This window comes from Orbicella faveolata, unplaced genomic scaffold (genome assembly GCF_042242905.1).
Source record: "Orbicella faveolata isolate gen_17 unplaced genomic scaffold, um_ofav_v1 contig_14, whole genome shotgun sequence".
Classification (NCBI taxonomy): Eukaryota; Metazoa; Cnidaria; class Anthozoa; order Scleractinia; family Merulinidae; genus Orbicella; species Orbicella faveolata.
In genome coordinates, this window is record NW_028301541.1 from 14,595,001 (window position 1) to 14,616,057 (window position 21,057).

At 38.5% G+C, this 21,057-nt stretch overlaps 2 protein-coding genes and 1 long non-coding RNA gene across 3 annotated transcripts in view; 1 reads left to right on the forward strand and 2 right to left on the reverse strand.

The window, feature by feature from the left end:
- Nucleotides 1–21,057, reverse strand: part of LOC149114133 (uncharacterized) — a 477,513-nt gene that overhangs the window by 203,973 nt on the left and 252,483 nt on the right. The window lies entirely within an intron of this gene.
- On the reverse strand, nt 4,963–19,699 carry LOC110061723 (uncharacterized). The gene is made up of 2 exons (XM_020768570.2): nt 18,642–19,699; nt 4,963–8,140 (listed from the first exon to the last, which is right to left on the reverse strand). Exon 1 carries the CDS (start codon nt 19,425–19,427, stop codon nt 18,654–18,656), a length of 774 nt encoding a protein of 257 aa, XP_020624229.1. The 5' UTR covers nt 19,428–19,699; the 3' UTR covers nt 4,963–8,140; nt 18,642–18,653.
- LOC110061722 (uncharacterized) lies at nt 9,989–11,704 on the forward strand. The gene is made up of 2 exons (XM_089287608.1): nt 9,989–10,100; nt 10,389–11,704. The coding sequence occupies exon 2, from the start codon at nt 10,392–10,394 to the stop codon at nt 11,391–11,393; it is 1,002 nt and encodes a 333-aa protein (XP_089143734.1). The 5' UTR covers nt 9,989–10,100; nt 10,389–10,391; the 3' UTR covers nt 11,394–11,704.

A 21,057-nucleotide genomic window follows, 5' to 3' on the forward strand; every position in this document is an offset into this window, starting at 1 on the left:
TTGTTTATGTCAGTGACTTAGACACTAGTATCTGACCACTCAGTTAAAAGCTATCAAGAAGTACTTTTATGCGATATTACTGTGTTTTTCTGAAATCTTGCGAAATAAAATGCTTGAAATGAGATGAAATGAAACGGTTTTAGTTGGGACCTTGGGCGCTCGAGTGAAAAGGTTAACGAACCATCACTGTGGACAATACTTCGATCTCTCTCTAAAATTGACAAGGTTCTGCAGGTCATGTCATTTGCATTGAATTCTATCACGTACTCTTTAAAGATTTTACATTTAAATCAGATGAACAGAAACTTTCGATATAAAATACCGCTGGAACATGCCAATTCGAACTCGGTTATTTCGACCCAGGCTCGCTATTACTTCGTTCTCCAAACTATCATGAAACAAGAAGCAACAACTTCACACTTCCCTTGGCCTAATTATGACCAACCCCTTCTATTACGGGCTCTAATGGTAGAGGTAAAAGAAAAAAACATTAAACCATATCAGAACGCCGATGGGCTACTAAATGTCGACTTTTTGTACACAGTTTGATCTTGCACTGTTATCAACTTATTCTCCTACTGTTCTGTTTCGATGCTTATAGTGCATTTTTTCTTAAGGAAGATAAAAAAAAACCGATATCCTATAACTAATAATAATAATAATAATAATAATAATAATAATAATAAAAACGCTGTGTACAATCCGCCTTAACGCTGGCAGTAAGGTCCAAGTGATCCCTTCATGGAAAATGTCAGACACGAAAGACCGTGTTTGACCACATTTCAAAACATCGATAAGAGAGTTGAAAATACGACGAACAGCGGATTATTTTTGACGAACTTCGAGATGTTTGGAAATATGGTTAAACTCCGCTGTCTTGAACTAAGCAGAAAATGTATAATTCATGAAGAATTAAGATCAGCTATCTGGCTATCCAAACACCGTCACGGTCATGATTTCCTTTGTTTAAACTTGATGAATTATTAAATGAGTTTGAGAAGCTATGTGACATGCATATGGAGGATTATGAATTGTAACGCGCTAATTGTTATTTTTATCAAATCAACGCTGACTTTCGATCCCAACCTCTCTATTTCAAACTACATTTCAGTCTTTTCCTATAACAGTTCGAAATCGAAATGGCGCGGGGTTCGACTGCAATCGTTTGAAACATATTCAAACAGAGTCAAATCGAAGAAATCACTGAACAAATTCCATTTTATGCTTTTGATTTACATTCGTCAACGTTCAATAAGGTAGACCTGAGTAGACATTTCCTGGATGGCCTGCTTTGTTTGATCAGGCAATCAATTTGATATATGGTAATGAATTGACGTCATAGTATGAAGTGTCGGTTCACTTATTGCATGGATCAGAGGGTAAAATAAAATGTATTGTCCCTTCCGGGCCTAAAACACCACGGCTTCGTAGGGGGATGCGTATCCGCTGAAAGGATACACGTTGGCGCTCTTTATACTGTTTCTGTGACGGTCTGTGAATAGAAATGTACTTCATTTAGCAATAGACCTTTCCCGCATTCCAACAAACAATGGCACCGAGTCGAGGTCACGGTGGACAAAAATAAAGCAAATGTATGAAAATGCCCACCCCAACCTCGCTCTGGAGCTATTGTTCGTATGTACTCAAGTGGAATGCGGGAAGGATCTATTAGACTACGAGCCCGAGTTTTCAATGAGCGAATAGTCAACGAGGCGTAGCCGATTACATCATAAGCCAAATTATTCTCGCATTTTGATAAGTTCTCATCTATGATCTATCACAGGACAGACGCATATATGACGTCAATGTAACAAACAGTTTCCCTCTGTTTTTTTTTTTTTTTTTTTTTTTTTTTTTAATTTATTTTTTGAATGGCGGACCATTTTGAGGATTTAACCATAATCGGGGACGGAGACCGTAAGTCTTGGGATCCGCGCGCACCTATGATATGGGACAATTTTTCTATTTTTAGGACAAATTGCGCCATCCTGACGTCATATATCCGCGCGGATTCACGCACATGTCAGTGGCTCTCGCGTGGATGTTGTCACGTTGCGTGATCAAATGGTGAGAGTTGCGAGATTCTCTTGCAGATTTTTCACAGCGATGGCACGGAATAAGGCAGGGAATAAGAACCAGGCTCTTATATGTAGTTTCATGCTCCGAGCTAATGGAAAAGGTGAGTTTTTCAGGGTCGAAAACAAGACTTCAATTTCGCGCTGTGAATGAATAACGAATATCTGCTCGCGCTAGAGTAAGATGTTGCGTTTGCTCTGTAAAAAAAAGTTGTGCAAGAAAAATTCTTTACTCTGGTATCGAGTTAATTTGTGAGTTTCCCAAACAATGCTTAATCATAACCAAACCCTGTTTTTGATAGGCTTATTGTTTCTGTTCGTTTGGCGAGTTTGCAAGAGTTTTGGAAAGGAAAGTCCGACGCGTACATAAGTAGCTCATTTGCATAGTGTAGCGCGTGCACTTTTAAATCCGAGTCGGTGTTTTCAATAGTCAACAAATCTTGAGAAAGATTTCTTTCGTTGTGTTTTGTGCTGAGATGCCGCAACAATTCTTACCAACGCCAAAAGCTACTAACATCATGTGTATTTCTTTAACATAGTGACTGAAATTTTACACTGCGAAAATAAAATAGACAAGGAGTTTTGATAACTAAAAGAAAGCGTCATCGTAACTTTGCTGATTATTTCTGCTGTATTCACATATTTTCAGCTAAGCTTTTAATATGTTCTCAAACATTTATCAACCTTAAACATATTTGAAAACTAGAGATATTATATGAGTTCTATGTACGTTTTCACACGAAAGAGCGGAAGTCCAATTTGTCATGTTTTACTGACTGTACAAAACACGCGTCGGCGGGCTCTCTTTATTGGATTTTTACACAAACAAAACTGAGCAGCATCTACAGACATAAACGTTATTGTAACTTATTGGGCCTTGAAAAAAACATCAAGCGTTGCTTACAATTCAGGCGAAACTCAAACTTGTATTTATATCTTTTCGGTGGAGATAGACTCTGGCGAAATCGTCGCAAGCGTGTGGCAAGCGGAGGGCCCTGAAACGGTACTATATCCAAATAAATCCAAATGGTTTTTTCGCTGTGTTATGGAAAAGCTGTTAATCTTCAACATATGTGAAACTTAGAGCTTGGAGTTAATATGGAGCTCTTGTAAAAGAAGCAGCGGAACATATCTTGGTCAGTGAGATAAAGCAGGACATAACTAAATTGGACACAGACTGCCTTACTTCACTCCAAAGTTAATTATGTTCACTCAAACTGAAGCAGCTTACGACGAAAATACTGAAGTAAAATTCCAACAGACATGAACGTATTGAGTTGTGGGCCAAAAGCATCAAACATTTCGGGAATTTCGGACGCCATTTCCCCGCGCTACGTCCGCAAAAATTCTCGCAGCATGCACGCGCATGTGCCGCAGGCGATGGCGGAATTTGTTCTAAAAAATAGGAAAATCGTCCCATATCATAGGGACAACCCCAATACTAGAAATGGCGCGCGCTTACGGTCTCCGTCCCCGATTATGGCTCCCGGATTTAGATAATATTTTACGTGACTGGATGAACGATAAGGTAAAAAAAGGTCTTGTCGAGGCTTCTAACAGGTACGAGAAGTAGGAAGAAGAAACTGAAAAAAAGACTGTTTTTTTTTTTTCGGTTTTAGAAAATGACTCAGAAAATAATAATACTCGAGCACTCTCAGTCCCCAGTCGAGTGAGAGTAAACAAAACACAGAATTGGTCTTGAAATTATTTCAAGTTAAGAAATCATTGTTTTGCCTCGAATTTGCCTCCAATAGGCAAAATGTTGATAACTTTTTTAAACAACCAAATCTCAAAGCAATTGTTTACTCAGATTGGTGCCGGGAAAGAAAAAGATTGCAACACCCCTTCTTAAAATAAACACGTAACCTTGTTTTCCGACGCGAATGTTCCAGTTCGTTTCAGGGCAAAGCAGCGAGCAAAGTATAGCTCACTACAGTTCACGGCCATCTGTGTCACAGCTAGAAAGCGTCTCCGACACTATGTCAAAAGCACTTGAGAATCACCAACCGCAGAGGACACAAATTTCCACCTTCACCAACGCTCCTCATTCAAAGCTCAAAGCGAATGGCCTGCATCGTGTCGATGTTGACTTCTGTTCAGTAATAGATTATAGAAGACGCAAAAATTTGGCTATCGCCTCGTGTGCCACATTTTGACGTCATCTGTGATCTATTACTGTGCAGACGCACGGCAGCATGGAACTATTTGTTAACTTATAAAATATGTCGAAATAATCTCGCATTTTGATTAGTTTTCACATGCGTTTGTTTAGTAATAGATCACAGATATACATAACGTCAAAATGTGATAAGATCAAAAAAGTGGCACACGAGTAAACACAGGCGACCAGACTATGCATGATGAGCGGCGGTCTTGCCGTGAGGTACTGGTTGCGAACAGATCATGCGCAATGTAAATTATTCCCGACCTCCTCTTTGGTTTAGATACCTTTAAGCGGTTTTGGCGCTTAATTTGTAAACGGTCTCGAGGTTTGCTACTAAAGGGGGCAGTGTTCGTCGTGTAAATAGCTGGTCTCAGTTCGATACGCCCGCGTTAGCCTTGAGTGTTGTTGTTGTTGTTGTTGTTGTTGTTGTTGTTGTTTTTTACCAAGGTAAGACTGTTTAATCGTCTTGCTCTGATAAGCTCACATAATTTGCACGAATCACGTTTCGGTTTATTCCTATATGTAAGCCTAAGACATTTTAAATTTAAGATTGGGTCAAATAATGTGACGAATGTGAAGTTTAGTTCCTTTGTTTTCCCTCATTTCGTTGGTAGTAAAGAGACGTGCAAGTCATGTGAACACTGTATATTTTAAAGATGTGGACAAAGAACTTGATGCATAATAAATGTATGGTGCTAGACAAAAATCTTGCCACACGCGCTGTTCTGCCGAATACGTGCTTTATTAATTGTTAGTCTGGAATGTTAAAATAGGCCATTTTACAGCTGTGTGCTCAGTTACCTCAGGCTGGAGGTGTGGAGGTGGTTGTGGTTGGAGGTGACCTTGTCAGTTGACATAAACCTCTCTGCTTTTCTCATTTAAATGCAAACTGATCAGCATTTAAACAAATTGATTTACACAACAAAAGTAGTGAGGTCTGTATCAAACAAGGTCACTTCCACCCTCGCTGCCATTCAAAGGCCAGGTCACTGAGCAGTCAACTTTAAAATTGTCTATTATTGCTGCAACATTTCTTCGCGAAACTGTAATTATTTGTCATAATAAATTACACTCACATTTTTTTTTTTTGGTTTGTTTGCTGTTATCATAAAGCAGTTGGAAAGGCGTATTATGGTTAAGGAAGCAAAGGAAGGATATCACTGGCTTAGTGACAACATGTATTTTCAGGTAAGGGACATCACTTTTATTTCTTTTTTTCATATATATATAATTTGCTAAGGAATGAAAGTTATATATTGATCGTGACAAATAGGCAATTATTTATTCAACATTTCCTCACCCCAGGCATACCCCAGGTATTTGACTAGTTGATGGACCCCGGTGTGTGAATATGACATTGGTGGTTAATATTGGGATGGGGAATTTGACACTATTTGGGGAGGGAAGGGAAGCGGAAGTGTAAACGGCAGGAGGGATTGCAATTCATCTTTTTGGAACCATGATTAAATATTGTAGATTAGGCACACCCAAGGACCACTGTTTTTTTTATACAGGGTATGTTGTGGATCAAACACAATTCCTTCAAAGAGTTTTTACAGTTTTTAAAGGTGAATAGAAAGTCTCCCTTGTGAAAAATTCTTTGTTTGTATAGTCTAATAATATGCATGAAAAAGTTATTCAGCCCAGTGGAAGCTGAAAGTGGGTGGGTGTTCTAGGATGATTTTTTTTCCCATTACTTATATTTCCTATGTATGTCCCAGGGGTTGGGGCATTTGATTGCATAGTGATAAGTATGACACTAAGGTGGGACACTTGGACCCTTGACCTTTTGTGGCCCAGGAGATGGAAATTTTATCAACTAAAAATTCAGAATTTGTTAATGCCCGCATGGTGCCTGAGGCAATTGCAAGAGGGGAGGGATGTTGAATTTTGGAATCGACTGATACTAGTACATTAATTACTTTGAACACGATTGTCTTCTAAGGTTATCATTAGAACTTGTAATTATGATTTATGAAATGCCATTATAGGTCTTTGTGCTTGCAAGTATTTCTGTGTTGTGTTGTGGTTCAACCTTTTACATTATAATATATTACCATAAACCAGAACAAAGGAAAATAAACACTAAGTTGTAGCGTGGGTTAAATTGTATATAGTATTGCCTGATATAGTTCAACCCCTATTAAAAAGGCACCCTTGGGGAAATGGATAGTGGCCGCTTAAAGGAGGTTGTCCGCTTAATAGAGGTAAAAAGCAATAGATTAGCCCTCATCGGGACTTTGATTGCAGACTGCCTAATAGAGGTGGCCATTTAATAAGTGGCCATTTAACTTATTTATTTATTTATTTATTTTACTTTTGACTGTATATTAGTAATGCTCCTTCTTAATTTCTTTGACATTAATCTTCACGGACAGCTTAAGTGATCTGAACAATATTTCAAAGTCAAGACAGTCCAACTGCTTTATGATGTGTGGATATGTATTTGTTGCATGTTAATATTCACTGCTTTCAGTCAAGGGTAATTTCCAATCCTTCTTTGGCAACTGGAGCAACATTTGTTGAAATAAGTAGTTATTGCCTGGGCATTCCTGATTCCTCCTAACTAAAGGTGGTTACTATATCTATACATATCATCTACATGCATATTTGGCTGGTAAATTAGATTTAGATTTTCGTAATAACCATCCACCGATAAAAACAACCACAAACATTACCTTGCACTGCTATTTCAACTGTAATACTAAATCAAGTCGAAGAATAAAGACGTCATTGAGAAGCTTGAATCTTAAAAACCACCATAAATAATAACTGAATTGTCTTAACCTTACATTGCCTCCATTCACAAGGTGTTTTTTTATCAATGAAAACAATATATTTTCTTGGCATACATAGCACTGCCCATCTTTGAGTGGGTTGTGTCAAAACTGTCCATCTCTGAGTTGGCAGTGGAAACTCCATTTTGTAGCACCTGACATAGATTATATATATTTGACACATCTTTAGTCTATGTTCACAAACCTATACCTGTAAAAATGTAGTGAACATCCTAGTAAAAGTAGTCAGACATGCAGAAGAAATTTTTGAAAGGTGAGAAGGAGCTAAGAAAAAGGTAAAAGGTTTGAATAAGGTTTCTAACAATGGGTGTACACTTGGTATTCTAATTTTCAGTAGATTTTCATTAAATTAATGAATTCTAGTGTATTGTAGTGTCTAACTATGGAATACCACAGAGTTAAATGTACCCCTCTATTCTAGTGTACCATTCTTGTACACATGAATAGAAAGTAGTTTTCAAACCTTTGTTTGCTGTATTGTATTTTTTCCTCTTAATTTAGCATCAATGTATCTTATTAAATCTAACTGCTCATTATAATTAGGACCATTTTAGGAAAAGATGAAAATCTTAGATGGCTGATGGATTTTGTGATAAAATTGTCTCTCTGTCTCTGTACAGTAAATTAATTATTTCTTAAGATTTGTCTTTGACTAACGTTTGACTATTTCAGTGTACTTGCTCATTTTCCACGTTTTTATGAGAAAAATAAATTTTAAGAAATACAAGATGGCGGATCTGAGAGAGCGGATTCAAGATGGCGGACGATTACTTGTATAGTGCGTTTGAATGACATTTTTGACGACGTTAATAACAACCAAAGTGTTAGTAGTATCTGGTATTATGTTCACATTTTTGGAAATATTGATGAGAAATGGTTTTCGCCACTAAAATCACGGCATTCTTTACAATAACCCTTTTCAGATTTTGTGGACTACTTTGTCTACATGTACTGCTTTTGGAACCACAACTTCTTTGCTTTATCGCTTGTTGCCTCAAATTTTCCAGCTGCCCTATCATCACAAACAGACAAAGCATTGTTCACTCTTTTTGAAGCAATTTCTTCCTCTTGGTCTCACGTCCTAGCGGTTAGTAGATGTACGTCTGAAATGAACGCAAGAGTTCATTTAGATTAAAATGCTTGATATGGTATGATGTGTTAAGGTATACTTTCATGGTATGATGTCACCAACTGACAGAGACCTGTGTCAGCTAGAAACGTTGTGGGGTCCTAACACCCGTTCAATGACAACTACAAAATTGTTTACAGGTAGAAAAAAATTATATTGAGTGATTTTTTTTTTTTTTTTTTTCGGTTATCTGCACACCACAGCTACTCATTGTTACTTTTGAGTGGATATATGCGTTACTATTTAACGACAGAATATTTACCAGCCGCTTACATCTATTCATTTGTGTGCTGATAAATGATTCGAAAAAAATCTCCTTTTCCATTCAGATTTGAAACTTCTTCGAAGAAATGAAAGTTTAGCGTAGTGGCAAGAAACAAGAAAAGCATTTTAATGTTAGACTAACAGGTCAAATTTAGTACACTGCACGGGATCAGTACTTCGCTAAGTGGATGTGATCGACAGTTTTATTTTTAATCTTAATCAAGATTTCTAGAAACACTAAGATCCATCAGTCTTTCATCTTGTAGAGTGGCACTCACTGAATTAAAGGAAGAGTAGGGATAGCTATCTATTACCAAAATAGGCTTTGATCATAATATGGACAGCATATTACAAGCTTGGTTCGGCCTTGATATGAAACAAAAAAAAGTATACAGTCACCAATTCATTTATTCGAAAATTTTGTGTTCATAAAGACTGGATTAGCACGCAGATTTGCCGTCTTTTTTTCGTGAACCTTCACTGACTTCGCGGTTTACCAAGTAACCCACCGGAAATTCCAAATTAATTTGCTAATTACATTCATAGCTGATATCTGCTATATCTCCGTATCTACGCACCTGACGACATGCACAGGCATAACGAATATTTGACACGAGACGCGGAAGTTTATTAAGACTGTCAATACGAGTATGAACTGATGAAGAGTAGAATGGGAGCGAGTTTTCGAGCTCTTTGTTTTGGAGTTTGACTAAGGATTTAATGCTCTGAGGTTTGATTGCTTCATCGAACAACTGATCCCGCCTAACCTGAACAATGTGGAGTAACTCTCTTGAGCTGTTAAATGTATTAGTTTAAGGGACAGTGTCACGGGCTGCGCATGTGCAATATCGCTTTTTCCATATCACCTTAATGATACATGGTTATATTAGTAGCTATAATGACTGGTATTGTGCTCCACCAAGTAGGTTCAGTTGCTGTAAAAACAAACTTAACAGTTGATCATATTCCAATCAAAGCATCATTATTTTATGTTATTAGAAGAAATGTGCCTTTTCTCAAGCTATATTTTGAGTCAGAGACGATACGAGATGGAGGAGGTCATTAAAATGAGTGGGAGTCGGCAGAGGGACGACATGCCACTACACATGACAGAAAACATAGGCAAATCATGCCAAAATGCCATACCCACGCTGAAAGCCGTCTTAGAACACATGACATGAATATCTTATTTCTTGTCGAGAAAGAATCATTTTGAACAGTCACCCTACTCATATTTTCAAGCAAGTTCTAAAACAGTTACTTTTGGACAGATCGAAACTTGCATCACACTTCGATAAACACTCGACTCACTTGCGCGTAATTGCGTGACCTTGATTTTGCTGTCCATGTGCCAATCTGTTATCGGCAAAGAAGTCGTTTGTTGAATCATATTAATGGGATTAGTGGCTATTTTTATCTCCCAGCAGTGTTCTGATAGTACCGTCTGGGTGGAGGTCATGCGACAGACTACTCAAGTCACTTGAACATTTAAGCATTGTAAACTGATATCAGGAGTATATTAAGTGATCGTGCGTCACGAAATACAATACACAACTCACGCTGACTGATTGAATATCCATGAACACAAGGAAAACCTGTTGTCCACGGTCATTGTCTCATTTGTCTGGTCTTCAATTGCAAAACACTCAAAGGTTTTGCGCCAAAAATAGGTAATTCTTTGGTTGATAAATATCTTTCTAAAGCCATTGCGCTCAAGACCGAGAAACGGAAATGAAAAGAAACCTGACTAGAAAGCGGTATTCAAGTTGATACGTACAACTTCCAGTGTGTTGGTTACTGAGTGATCTATCAAGAGCGGAATCTTAACAAAACAGTTCAGGACACAATAGTGTACAATATAAACAGGAACCGATATACTTAAGGCTTTTATTTGAGGTCACTGGTATAGTTGCCTTAATTTAGCATTGCATCTGACTGTCTGTTTGGATGGATTCTAGAGAATGAAACAAGACGACCGCTCAGTTATGACATCTGCAGTGCGTCGACTTGGCCAAGAGATTTCCAAACTCGGACTTCGGATGCGTAACAGATCTCCGTCTGGTAGCGACAGCGATGTGTTCTGTTCCACGGATGAATTAGCAACCAAAGAAACGTTGGACCGTCAGGCTGAGAAAAGCGAGGATAGTTTAGAAAACGATGGATCGTGCGATGCCGCGCACACAGCTAGGCAAAGGCGGCATTCGAGGAATGAATTGGACGAAGACGTGGAATGCAAAGAGCGTCGAAGTTCGATCAAGGCTGCCCTTAGACCAGTTCTTTCTCGCAAGAGTCGTTCCGATTTAGCGAAATATTCACGTCCAAACCAGGACCTTAATCTTAAACACGAAACGCTGCGTAGGAATGGCTCCGAAAATAGCATCAAAGAAAGTGTAAAAGAGAATCGTGTCGATGGGATCAGGAGCAGCAAGAACGGAAAGGGCGAGGGAAACGATCCGGAGATTCGTTCAGCGTCATATCGTGTTGCGGCCAAAAGTCAAGTTTCAGAGCATGTCGAGAAAATAACAAAGCCAAGGCGACTAAGGCGACCTAAACGAAGCAAGTCTTTCAGTAGTTTATTGAACTGGAGACACGGAGCAAAGCAAGCTCACAAGGAAGCGACTGGAAGCGATGGCTGTAAGTCGGTTGCGAGTGGATATCAAGGGAGGCCCATACGAAGAAGCAACTCATTTAGTGGCAAAGTTGAAAACAGCCAGTCTGATACAGAAACATCGATTGCTAGAACGTTGCATATGCAGAATTTCACGGCATCAGATGTAAACGACACCCACAGAAATAAAATTTCAAACCTTTCGCCCCAAATATTTGTGACTGCTTCGAGCGGCGACGAGTGTGCAAATGGAATGACTAGATCGTCTGGAACACGCTTAAGTTATATGGCTTTGAAAGGACTCAGGTACGAACAGGGCATGATCGAAACTGATCTCTGCTCAACGGAGCTTTGAACCATGCCGTACTTAAAACTGGGAAGTATCTGTTCTTACTCAAGTGAACATTTTGAGGCGCTGGATGCCGTAATTTACACTTGACCCGTTCATTTATGGCGGGAGCATTTTTTTTCTTGTGTTTGCCAGTTTTGATGTAGTTCCTGGTGGAAAACCTGACGTTCTACCAGAAATATTTCATTTAGATATTCATAATGTTATATGCGATTTGCTAATATTTAGATCCGGATGTTTGCATGGCGAAATCCTTGATTAGCGAAAGCTCTAAAAGAGCCGAATTAATGGACAATAAAAGGGTCAAGAACTTGTAATCCGTTTTGGTTGTAAATGATGTTCAAACAATGCGCATTTTTCGTTACTCTCCGAAAGTCACAGGCGCAACATGTTGCCTTGATTTTGAGGTGCCTTGGGGCACTGCGGAGTGATTGAGCTGGTAGCCCGAGGTGTTGATGTGTTTTCGAGCAGTCAAATTGTATAAAATTTATTGACTAATGGATTGCTTTCTTATCACAAGATCTGCAGCTTATCTATGCCGACAAACGTTATCCTGACGTTACTGGGGTATCTCTTACTTTTGAACTAAGTGTACAAAGATGATTTAAATACCGCAAAAGTCGAACATTTGCTACGTTAATTCAACAACGGTTTCAGTCAAATTAATCAATTAACCACCCCCGGTTTCCTGTACGCCATCATGATCTAAATTTGTATATATTTCCATAATCAAACATTCAGAAAAGATTACCGGCCAATAAGCTTAAGTAGTGTCTGTGGATGAAAACTGCCTAAAGTGGTGCAAATTGGCACTTTCTTAATACAAAGTAATCCATCAGCGAATGGCGAAAGTCACATATACGGTATTTTTTTTTTTTTTTTTTTTTTTTTTAACTGAACGATTTTGAATTTGTCACTCCGGAAAGGTTGTAATATATTCAAACAAGTCGGTGTTACTCTGGTTCACTTCATTGTCAAGAAATCAGTTCTTCCCACTTATTGACAAAATTTCCTTTATCGGCAGTAATGAGAATTTAGTTGAACATCAAGATCTCCTTGTCGACGATTTTCATTCTTCACCACACTTCTATACAGTAATACTTGACAATAACTTTACAATCGGATACTGCTCTTACAATAAGAAAATGGGTGTTCAGCACCTTTTGCGAGATCAACAACGAGATTCTCTCTACGTTTTGTTATACAGTTTTTATAGTTTCTCATGGGAATATTACGATTTTGGTGGAAACGATTTTCTGAAATGACCAGTTCCTTTATTCCTAATGATTCGAGACCTTTATTGAATTGGAAGGTCAGAGAAAAGACTGGGAACTAATAACTGCTGGGATTAATTACATCTTTAAAAGGGTCAATGGATTCGATATAAATCGCATTTACTTCAATGAAAAACCTTTAACTAAATGGATCGTTAAGACTTTCGAAGCTTGCTTTTTTCATTACACCGTTCACTTCCTTTGGTGTCAGAGTTTGCATGTTTGCACGTACATGCCATCTAACTTTCTCTTTGCTGAAATTTTCACTCATCATACACACTCGATTCTGTTACAGCTTATACGTATCATGCTGTAATCAGGTACGTATGAAATAAACAAGTAGATAAACTTAGATCATATATGTCAACAAAACGAATGGAATGCTCATTAAAATTAAGAGAATATCTGATACCTCACTCATAACGCTGACTGAAAAAACACTCGAGTATTTAACACCAAACGTATTTGAATTGGCTCTCATTTCTGTAAATGTCAGAATGGCAAGCAAGAAAAGCTTTGTATCGATGGTATCGATCATATCCGACAAATAAATTCCGACAATTTATATGTAAAGTTTTAACAGATTTGAATTGAAGATAGTCAAAAATCTGGTCGTAACTCTTTATGGTGGTGAAGAAACGAGAAAATATACAAACATTTAAGGTGGCAGTGTCTCGACATTTAGAAACTGTCAAAGTGTTGTGCAAAATTTGTTTCAAATCGAAGGGAACAACCAAGTCAAAATTCACAACCAAGGTGATTGATCAAAAAAGCAAGCAGGCAAAAATGGTTATGATTGGGCTAGACCGAGACCGTCAGACTGTTTCATATAGTTCAAGCTTGAAGGCTAAATGTTTCAAGATGGGCCTGACGTTAAGTGACACAGTTGCCTGTCAATAGTTTGTTTTAGAATAACTGCACAAATTCTCGCGCGCTCATTCACTTCACTTCACTTAGCTTCTTTGTACCTCGTGGCACATAAGGCCGCATTGTCACACATGAACTTGTATAATTTATGACGCGGGAGTGGACAATTTGTTGTATTCAAAAACAAACTGACGTCAGTTTTTCATGCGTCTGTCCTGTTATATATAATAAATCAAGTTATTCTCGCATTTTGATTGATTCTCGCCTATGATTTATTAGAGGACAGATGCACGATTGACGTCATCATTTCAAAGTTTTTCCCTCCGTGTTTTAAAATGGCGGAAACTCTTGAGAATTTAGATAATATTTTACATGACTGGGTAAAAGATAAGGTACAAGAAAGTCCAGGCATTGAACAGGTACCAGAAGCATAGTCTAGCGGGAAGAAGAAAGATAAAGCCGTTTCTGTTTTAGAAAATGACTCGGAAAAAATGCTCGAGCAGTCTTAGTCGGCAGTCGAGCGAGACGAAACCAAACACAAAATTGGTCTTGGTAAGCCGAGAACCATTGCTTTATCTCGAAAATTTAACAAACCCAATAAACAAAATTTTTATGAGATTAATTTATTTAAAACATTGAACTTTTCTCAGTCTCAAAACAATTGTTGACACAGTGATTGTCTGGAATGAAACATCAAAACCACTTCCTAAAATCAGTGAAAATAAACACATAACCTTGCTTTCCGATGCGAATGTTCCGGTCCGTTTCAGGGCACAGCAGCGAGCAAAGTATAGCTCACTACAGCTCACGGCCAACTGTATCGCAACTAAAAGGTGTCTCCGACACTATTTCACACCGAGTTGAGAATCACCAACCACAGAGGACACATTTCCACCATCACTAACGTTCCTTTCATTCAAAACTCGAATCGAATGGCCCCCAGGTTGACCGCAACCGCAAGTTTTCCGGGCGTAGTTTTTCAACTCCTGCAATATTCGAAGCAACATCCAAGCTTTTCGGCCCACAGGGCTGCTCTGATGACAAAATCTGACTTGACTTATCCAGCATTTTCTTTAAGATTTGTAGATCTCGCAGTTCAATTCTGCTTTCGCTGTAAGTTTTCATTCCACGAGAAGCGACGCTCGAGTTAGGTTTGACAGTGGCGTGATTTTCCTCGACCAATCAAAATTCTTTGCTACGCATAGCAACCAATGAGATTGCTTCAATTTGTATAGACAATAGATTACGTCAAATGGCTTTTTTCGTGTTCGCCAAAGTGGGCAGAGGCCGGCTTTCGAGTTATGTTGAAAGATTTTGAAATAAAAAAGCTTTATCTTTAGTAGTTTGTTTCGTTATTATATAAAACAAATAGATTCCATGTTGCCGTGCGTCTGTTCAGTAATAGATCACAGAAGACGTCAATATGTGGTAAGAACATCAGTGACACACTCTGCTATCGCCACGTGTGCCACTTTTTTGTTCTTACCACATTTTGACGTCATCTGTGATAAAAATAAATAAATAAATAAATAAATAAATAAATAAACATTTATATAGCGCCATTTTCCACTAATTGTCCATGGCGCTTTACAATACTTTAAAATTAAAGTCCTAAGTTTGAAATCCTAAAATTAAAATCCTAATTCTTTAAAAAACCCCAAATCCTAAATCCTAAAAGTTAAAATCCTAAGAATTAAATACGCTATATAATACAATTAGGTTACAAATAAAAAGTAAAAACTACAAATCAAATGCACGCTTAAAAAGATAAGTCTTAAGATTAGCCTTAAACACTGCCTCTGATGATGAAAGTCCGATCTGGAGGGGTAGTTTGTTCCAGAGCCCTGGTGCCGCCACGGCCCTTTCACCATACGTGATCTATTACTGAACAGACGCACGGCAACATGGAATCTATTCGTTAAATTGACAATGAATGTCGCTGTGGATCCGCAGACTACTTTGACAATGTTATGACAAAATTCATTGTCAATAACAGGACAGACGCATGAAATGCTGACTTCACATGATTTGTTAAATAAAGTAGTAAAGCTACTTCAGAAAAACGATTGTTCTCTCTACTTTCTTTTTTCCTGTTATATCTTTTTGAACCTGTTTTGCTATTGCACTGTTGCAGACACTGGACCCGATTACACCGAACTAAAAACGTTATTAAAACCTTGATCAAGTGAGTCGCAGAAAAACTAAAAGCCTTTCTTGAAATACGTTCTCGCATTTTGCATCGTGATAACTTAAAAGCTGTCAGCAAAAATAACTGAATAAGTATCCGTCCCTCCGATCTTCACTTCATTTCCCGTGGTTCGTGCGAGGGTCGAGAGCGACGACGACATGGCGGTACATTTCAGGCCAACACTGCATTTTTGTGTAGAAAACTGAATTTTTATTGACGTGTGTGCTCTCGCGTGGAATGGGGATATTTCGCACTTTCCTCTTGTGGTAAGTTGAGTAGATGCTCTTATCAAAGAAAAATGATCTGGCTTTGATAGCGCGGAAGCCAAGCTTCAAGTGCTTTTCTGGTGAAAGGTATTCACGAGTGAGCAATCGAATATAAATCAATCAAATTCAGGAATGGGGACATTTTGCATTTTCCTCCTGTGGCAAGTTGAGTAGGTACTCGTATCAAAGACAATCTGTTAATGGCGGTAAAGCCAAGCTTTAAGTACTTTTCTGGTGAAAGATATTCATGAATGAGTTATCGAATAGAAATTAATCAAATTCAGATGAATAAGTTTCCTACACATAGAATGAGTTCACGTGAACAACAATTTTCAGGTTTCATACCCAAACGATTATACAAGAAGGCCGGGTTAAGGGCGTTGACAAGTTTTCGTAATAGATATCACTCTCTAACCATTTTGCTTTCAGCTTTCAGCCTGGAGTGTTCCCTTCAAATAAGGCAACCTGAAGAGAGAGGACCCTGGGAATGAGGTTGCAAGTAAGGAAGTCTGTCTGTCGGCTATGCGGCTCTGACGACATAAAATGTGCCGATTTGGATTTCTCTGTTTCTTATAACGTCGGACGATGGCCGCAAAACGTTTGGAAAAGTCCAGAACAATGGAATGTTTAAGCGAACTAATACTACATAGCTTCTTAAAAACTAAAGAGGTAATTGCAGTGAAAAATTTGGGGTGTACAATTTTCAAAACACGGCTTTCATGGTAACGTCAGAAACTACCATGACAGATGAATGAACTGCAACTGTTGGCTCAACGCTATTAATTTTCAAACCGGGAAGGAAAACAGAACTTTAACAGGTTATGAGTTTTGTAATATTTAAGTCCGAAAAGCTAGCTGCCAAACTTTGCCACGTTATCTGAAATTCATGAGAAGCATTTTGGTGTAGGACAACGCGATGTTTCTATGGCAACCTTATCCAGTGGCTTGTATTTTTTCGCGATCTTTCATTCTGTTATTTTTACCGTTTCAGTAAATTTTAGTACCCTGAAAAAAGCTTGGAATGTTTAACCAGTGTAAGGGTTTGCCGGGAACTGAGGAACCTGTAGTTTGACACATGAAAAGTTGACTATTTTGAACAATTCCATGTGAACAATTAGTTTTAAACTACATTTGTTTGGTCAAACGTCAATTGCTTACAGTAGATGCTCATTTAACACTTGCTCATGAATAATTTTCTTTAAAAAATATAGGGTAGGATTTCCTCTGACCATCGCCAAAAATACCTGAATCATGATCCGTGGACTGGCTCTGATCTGAGATAATTACTGTATTAAAAGCTAGCTGTCAGTGGTACCGCACTAAGTATACCGTCATTACATTAAATTCAGCCTGAAATATCTTTCAGGTTTTCCAATCATGGTTTTTAAATAACCGCAAAGTCAATTCCTCAATTAACAACCCCGCAACCCCCGGAAAGTAAAGACAATGGAATGTGAAAATATCATCGACCTTCAGCTGGCAGTGGACATATTAAACTACAACAAGCTGTACAAAATGGTGTGATGTTTGTTTTAGCGGATCCTCATTCTAAAAACTATTTTTGACCTGTTGCGTAGCAACCGGGTTGACGTGTGCCACACATGATTTATTTCATCTGGTAATTGCTATTATTTATTTTTGGAAAACGCAGGCTTTCGTCGCATTTTCATTTTAATTCTTCTTTTTACCACCAATGTCTAGCCGGACAAATTGATTAAAAAAACAAACAAACAAAGCAAAGATGAGGTGTTTCTGTGTCGCACCTTTCAGTTTATCTGATTGGTTAGAATCTTGCGGAATTCTAAAAATCTTTCCCAACCTTATTGTATTTTGGATGGTATGTAGTAGTAATAATCAGCTGTTGACCCTGGGACTAAATTGCTGAATTGGTTAATTGTATTGAAGGATCCAATTGCATTTGGAACACTTACGAGCGATGCTGTACATGTGCAATAGTATATGATGTTTTATTTATTTATTTATTTATTTATTTATTTATTTATTTTTACAGGAATGAGATATTTGATCTAAATACGTTCATCTGCTTATCAGTGGCGTTCATATGGCTACCAGCAAGGGACTGTACATTCCGTTGAAGCCCATTTTCCGAACCCGGATTTGAGTTTAAACAAATCTCTACAACCCTGAGTGAAATGGCGCGCAGTTGTTTTCTGCGAGGTCACTGGAAAATGTTTCTCATTCGGCCCTTACTTGTGAGAGAGGTAAAACGTAGCAATGAGCTTTTATATCTTCTGTCATCAAATCTTTCTTTAGCGTTAAAATTATTACTGTGGCGTGCCCTTTGCGACAACTTTGACATCAAATGGCAATCAAATCTATCGAAGTCCATCCATCGTTTAAAATTAAATTATCTCTGACAATTTTAGCAAAGAAGCAAATTCGAATAAAGACAATATTATGTTTGTTTGTCTGGTTTGCGCCATGACTGGTTAAGTAAACAATTTTGACAGGCCAATAATCAGTTTATAACACACAGGAAATGGTGATAGGTTCATTGATGCCATCGCTAAGTTGCCTCTCCCTGTGATTACCCATTGAAAGTGGTTAAATAACAGCAATTACGTAAACTGTTACTTGTTCCATTCATAAAATTGATACACATGTATATGACTTCTTAAAAAAAGAAAACTCTACTGACCTTGCTGTTGTTTCATAAGTCGGTTGAACATAGGTCGGTTTCTCGTGCAGCAGTTGAGTCGAGAAAGGCACACCATGAAGTACTGCCCTTTAATACCTCCGCAGTGCTAATCTTTAAAGCCCCGCTACTATATACATCGCTCCACGAGAAACTTCTTTTCCTTCGCGCCACTATTCTACTTTCGTTCTTATCAGAAGTCGTTGTTTCAGAGCGTAAAGTTGCAGGCATTTGACTTTCGAGGCATTCCTTGCTTTCTTGTCGGTCGTGCATCGAATCTTGTGTCGTGTCCAGCTGTAGCCGTATTGTGATTGGACTGAGTGTTAAGTGTGACTCTTTGTTCACCTCCTCGGGCGTCTGAATACAAATTTTGGGGATAATGAACTCGTGTTGTCTAGCTGATGAACCTTCAGTCTGTTTGGGGTTCTGTTTGCTACTTAACTCATGGCCGTTGGTATTCGGGTTGAACGTATTGTTTTGAACGTTGTTTGTCCGCAAACTGCCGCATTTTGGATCACTTTGCTTGTGACGTGTTTTTGCTCCAAACACGATCTTGATGAGACTTTGCGTTTCCTTTTCTTTCTTTGAGACTTTAGGTAACGTGAAAGACCTAGTTCTCCGCAAATTTCCCACGTTTTCGCCAACAGAAGAACATTTGTCGAAGTTGCGGAATACATGAGGAATGCTCTCAGTTGACCTCCCCATCTGCTGTTCCACAGAAATCTCTTTCAGACATATACAGCCATCTTTTCTTTCACGAGGTCTTTGCCCTTCTCTCTCCCTTTGCATGCTGACAAATATCTCACGATGGAATCGCCCACAGAGCCAGTAATAAACTTGTCACCTTGTTGCAGGCATGCGAGACAGTAAAGGAAGCCGGGCAATGAAATATAAGTCACACTGTCAAAGTCACGCCAATAATAAGGCTTGTTGCAGCGCATGTGATAGATAATCCTTATTTTCCTGAATGAAAACAATCGACTTTCTGACCGCTTTCGTCCTACCGACGGGTCATAAAAACGTGGGCACCGGAATGCTTAAGTTAAGTCGACGAGTTGTGGTAACATGGCATCGGGTGGAAGAAAAAGCGGGCACATATCTTTCATCTGTTTCTTATTTGTTCTGTTAAAACTGGCGCCGCAACGCAATAGATACACCGAACTGACCAACATGATGTTAGAGTGGAACGGGAACCTCAAATAGTGTAGCACCTAACTCTAATAATAATGATAATAATAATATTGTCAGTCACTTTGCTTAACCTGAAGTCGATCCTTGTAAAGGGTGGAATAGGGAAAACTATCGTCCCAACACTTTTGTCGCGTAGTCGGGTTATCAGTAGCAAGTATGCACTTATCACATTGTCACTGTAATCTATAACACAATCTTTTCCATTATACTTTAATATGAGCAAAGAAGGAGAGACAAGAAATAGGTGTTACTGTACTGGGAGCGGTCTTTAGTATACTTGGATGAACCAAACCCACTAGGGCCAAACTGGCCCTCACTCGTAGGTCCTGCTTGTCCCAGTTTAAACCCATAGCATGACGCAACTAAAGTATCTGGCGCGGAAACTTTCCCATCGTTCAGTTTGAGAGGGAAAGGGTCGATTGTAAGTACTTGAATGACAGATTTGAAGCATTACCAGACAGTAATTCTAATTGAAACACTGGAATTTGGTTGATATACAACTTGTACGCGAACCAACAATATGAGCATAACTGTTATTGGCTGACGAAAAATAGCGCTTCAGTAAGTCCAACGGCGTCTTGTGGTTATGCTTAACAAGCCTATAACCACTCTTTTGATTAAGTCAGCGCGGTGCGTGTTATCCAGCCTTGTACATGTAATATACCATTTTCTTTCGGTAACCTCAGAGCAATGAACAAACATGGCAACATTAAATGCGATGCACGTCACTTCCTATACCACTCCTTGTCTATCGTGATATTCCGGCTACTTAAATGAAACGTCTTAATTTACAGGTCGATGACATTTAGAACATCTCGTATCCGAAGGTTGCTATGGCCGGCCGAAGTTTTTGCTATACTGGACAATATGTCGTGTAGGATCAATTGTGCGAAACATCTTTAACTAGTAGTTACTTACCTTATTGTTTCTTATTTTCGCGGGAACTTAATTTGTCGAAAATGGAGCAACACATTTCTTAGGAATTAAATTTCGCGATTTGCCCAAAAAATTAGGTTAACAGGAACTAAATTTCGCTAAAATTATCAAAATTCTGATCTTCATTATGGCAAACGGTCTCAGAATAGGCAGAATTGATTTAATCTTCCAAAGCAATAGTTTTCAATGACACTGTACAAAACCATATAAAATAACAAAACGAAACTTGAAACGGTTTCACATGCTTTTTTTTTGGCAGCAAAACAGAGAAAAGACAGTGTCATGTACACCA

What these genes read in the sequence shown, in the direction of transcription:
- LOC110061723 (XM_020768570.2), bottom strand. Translation starts at nt 19,427, where the DNA reads ATGCAAAGGGAGAGAGAAGGGCAAAGACCTCGTGAAAGAAAAGATGGC.
- LOC110061722 (XM_089287608.1), top strand. Translation starts at nt 10,392, where the DNA reads ATGAAACAAGACGACCGCTCAGTTATGACATCTGCAGTGCGTCGACTT.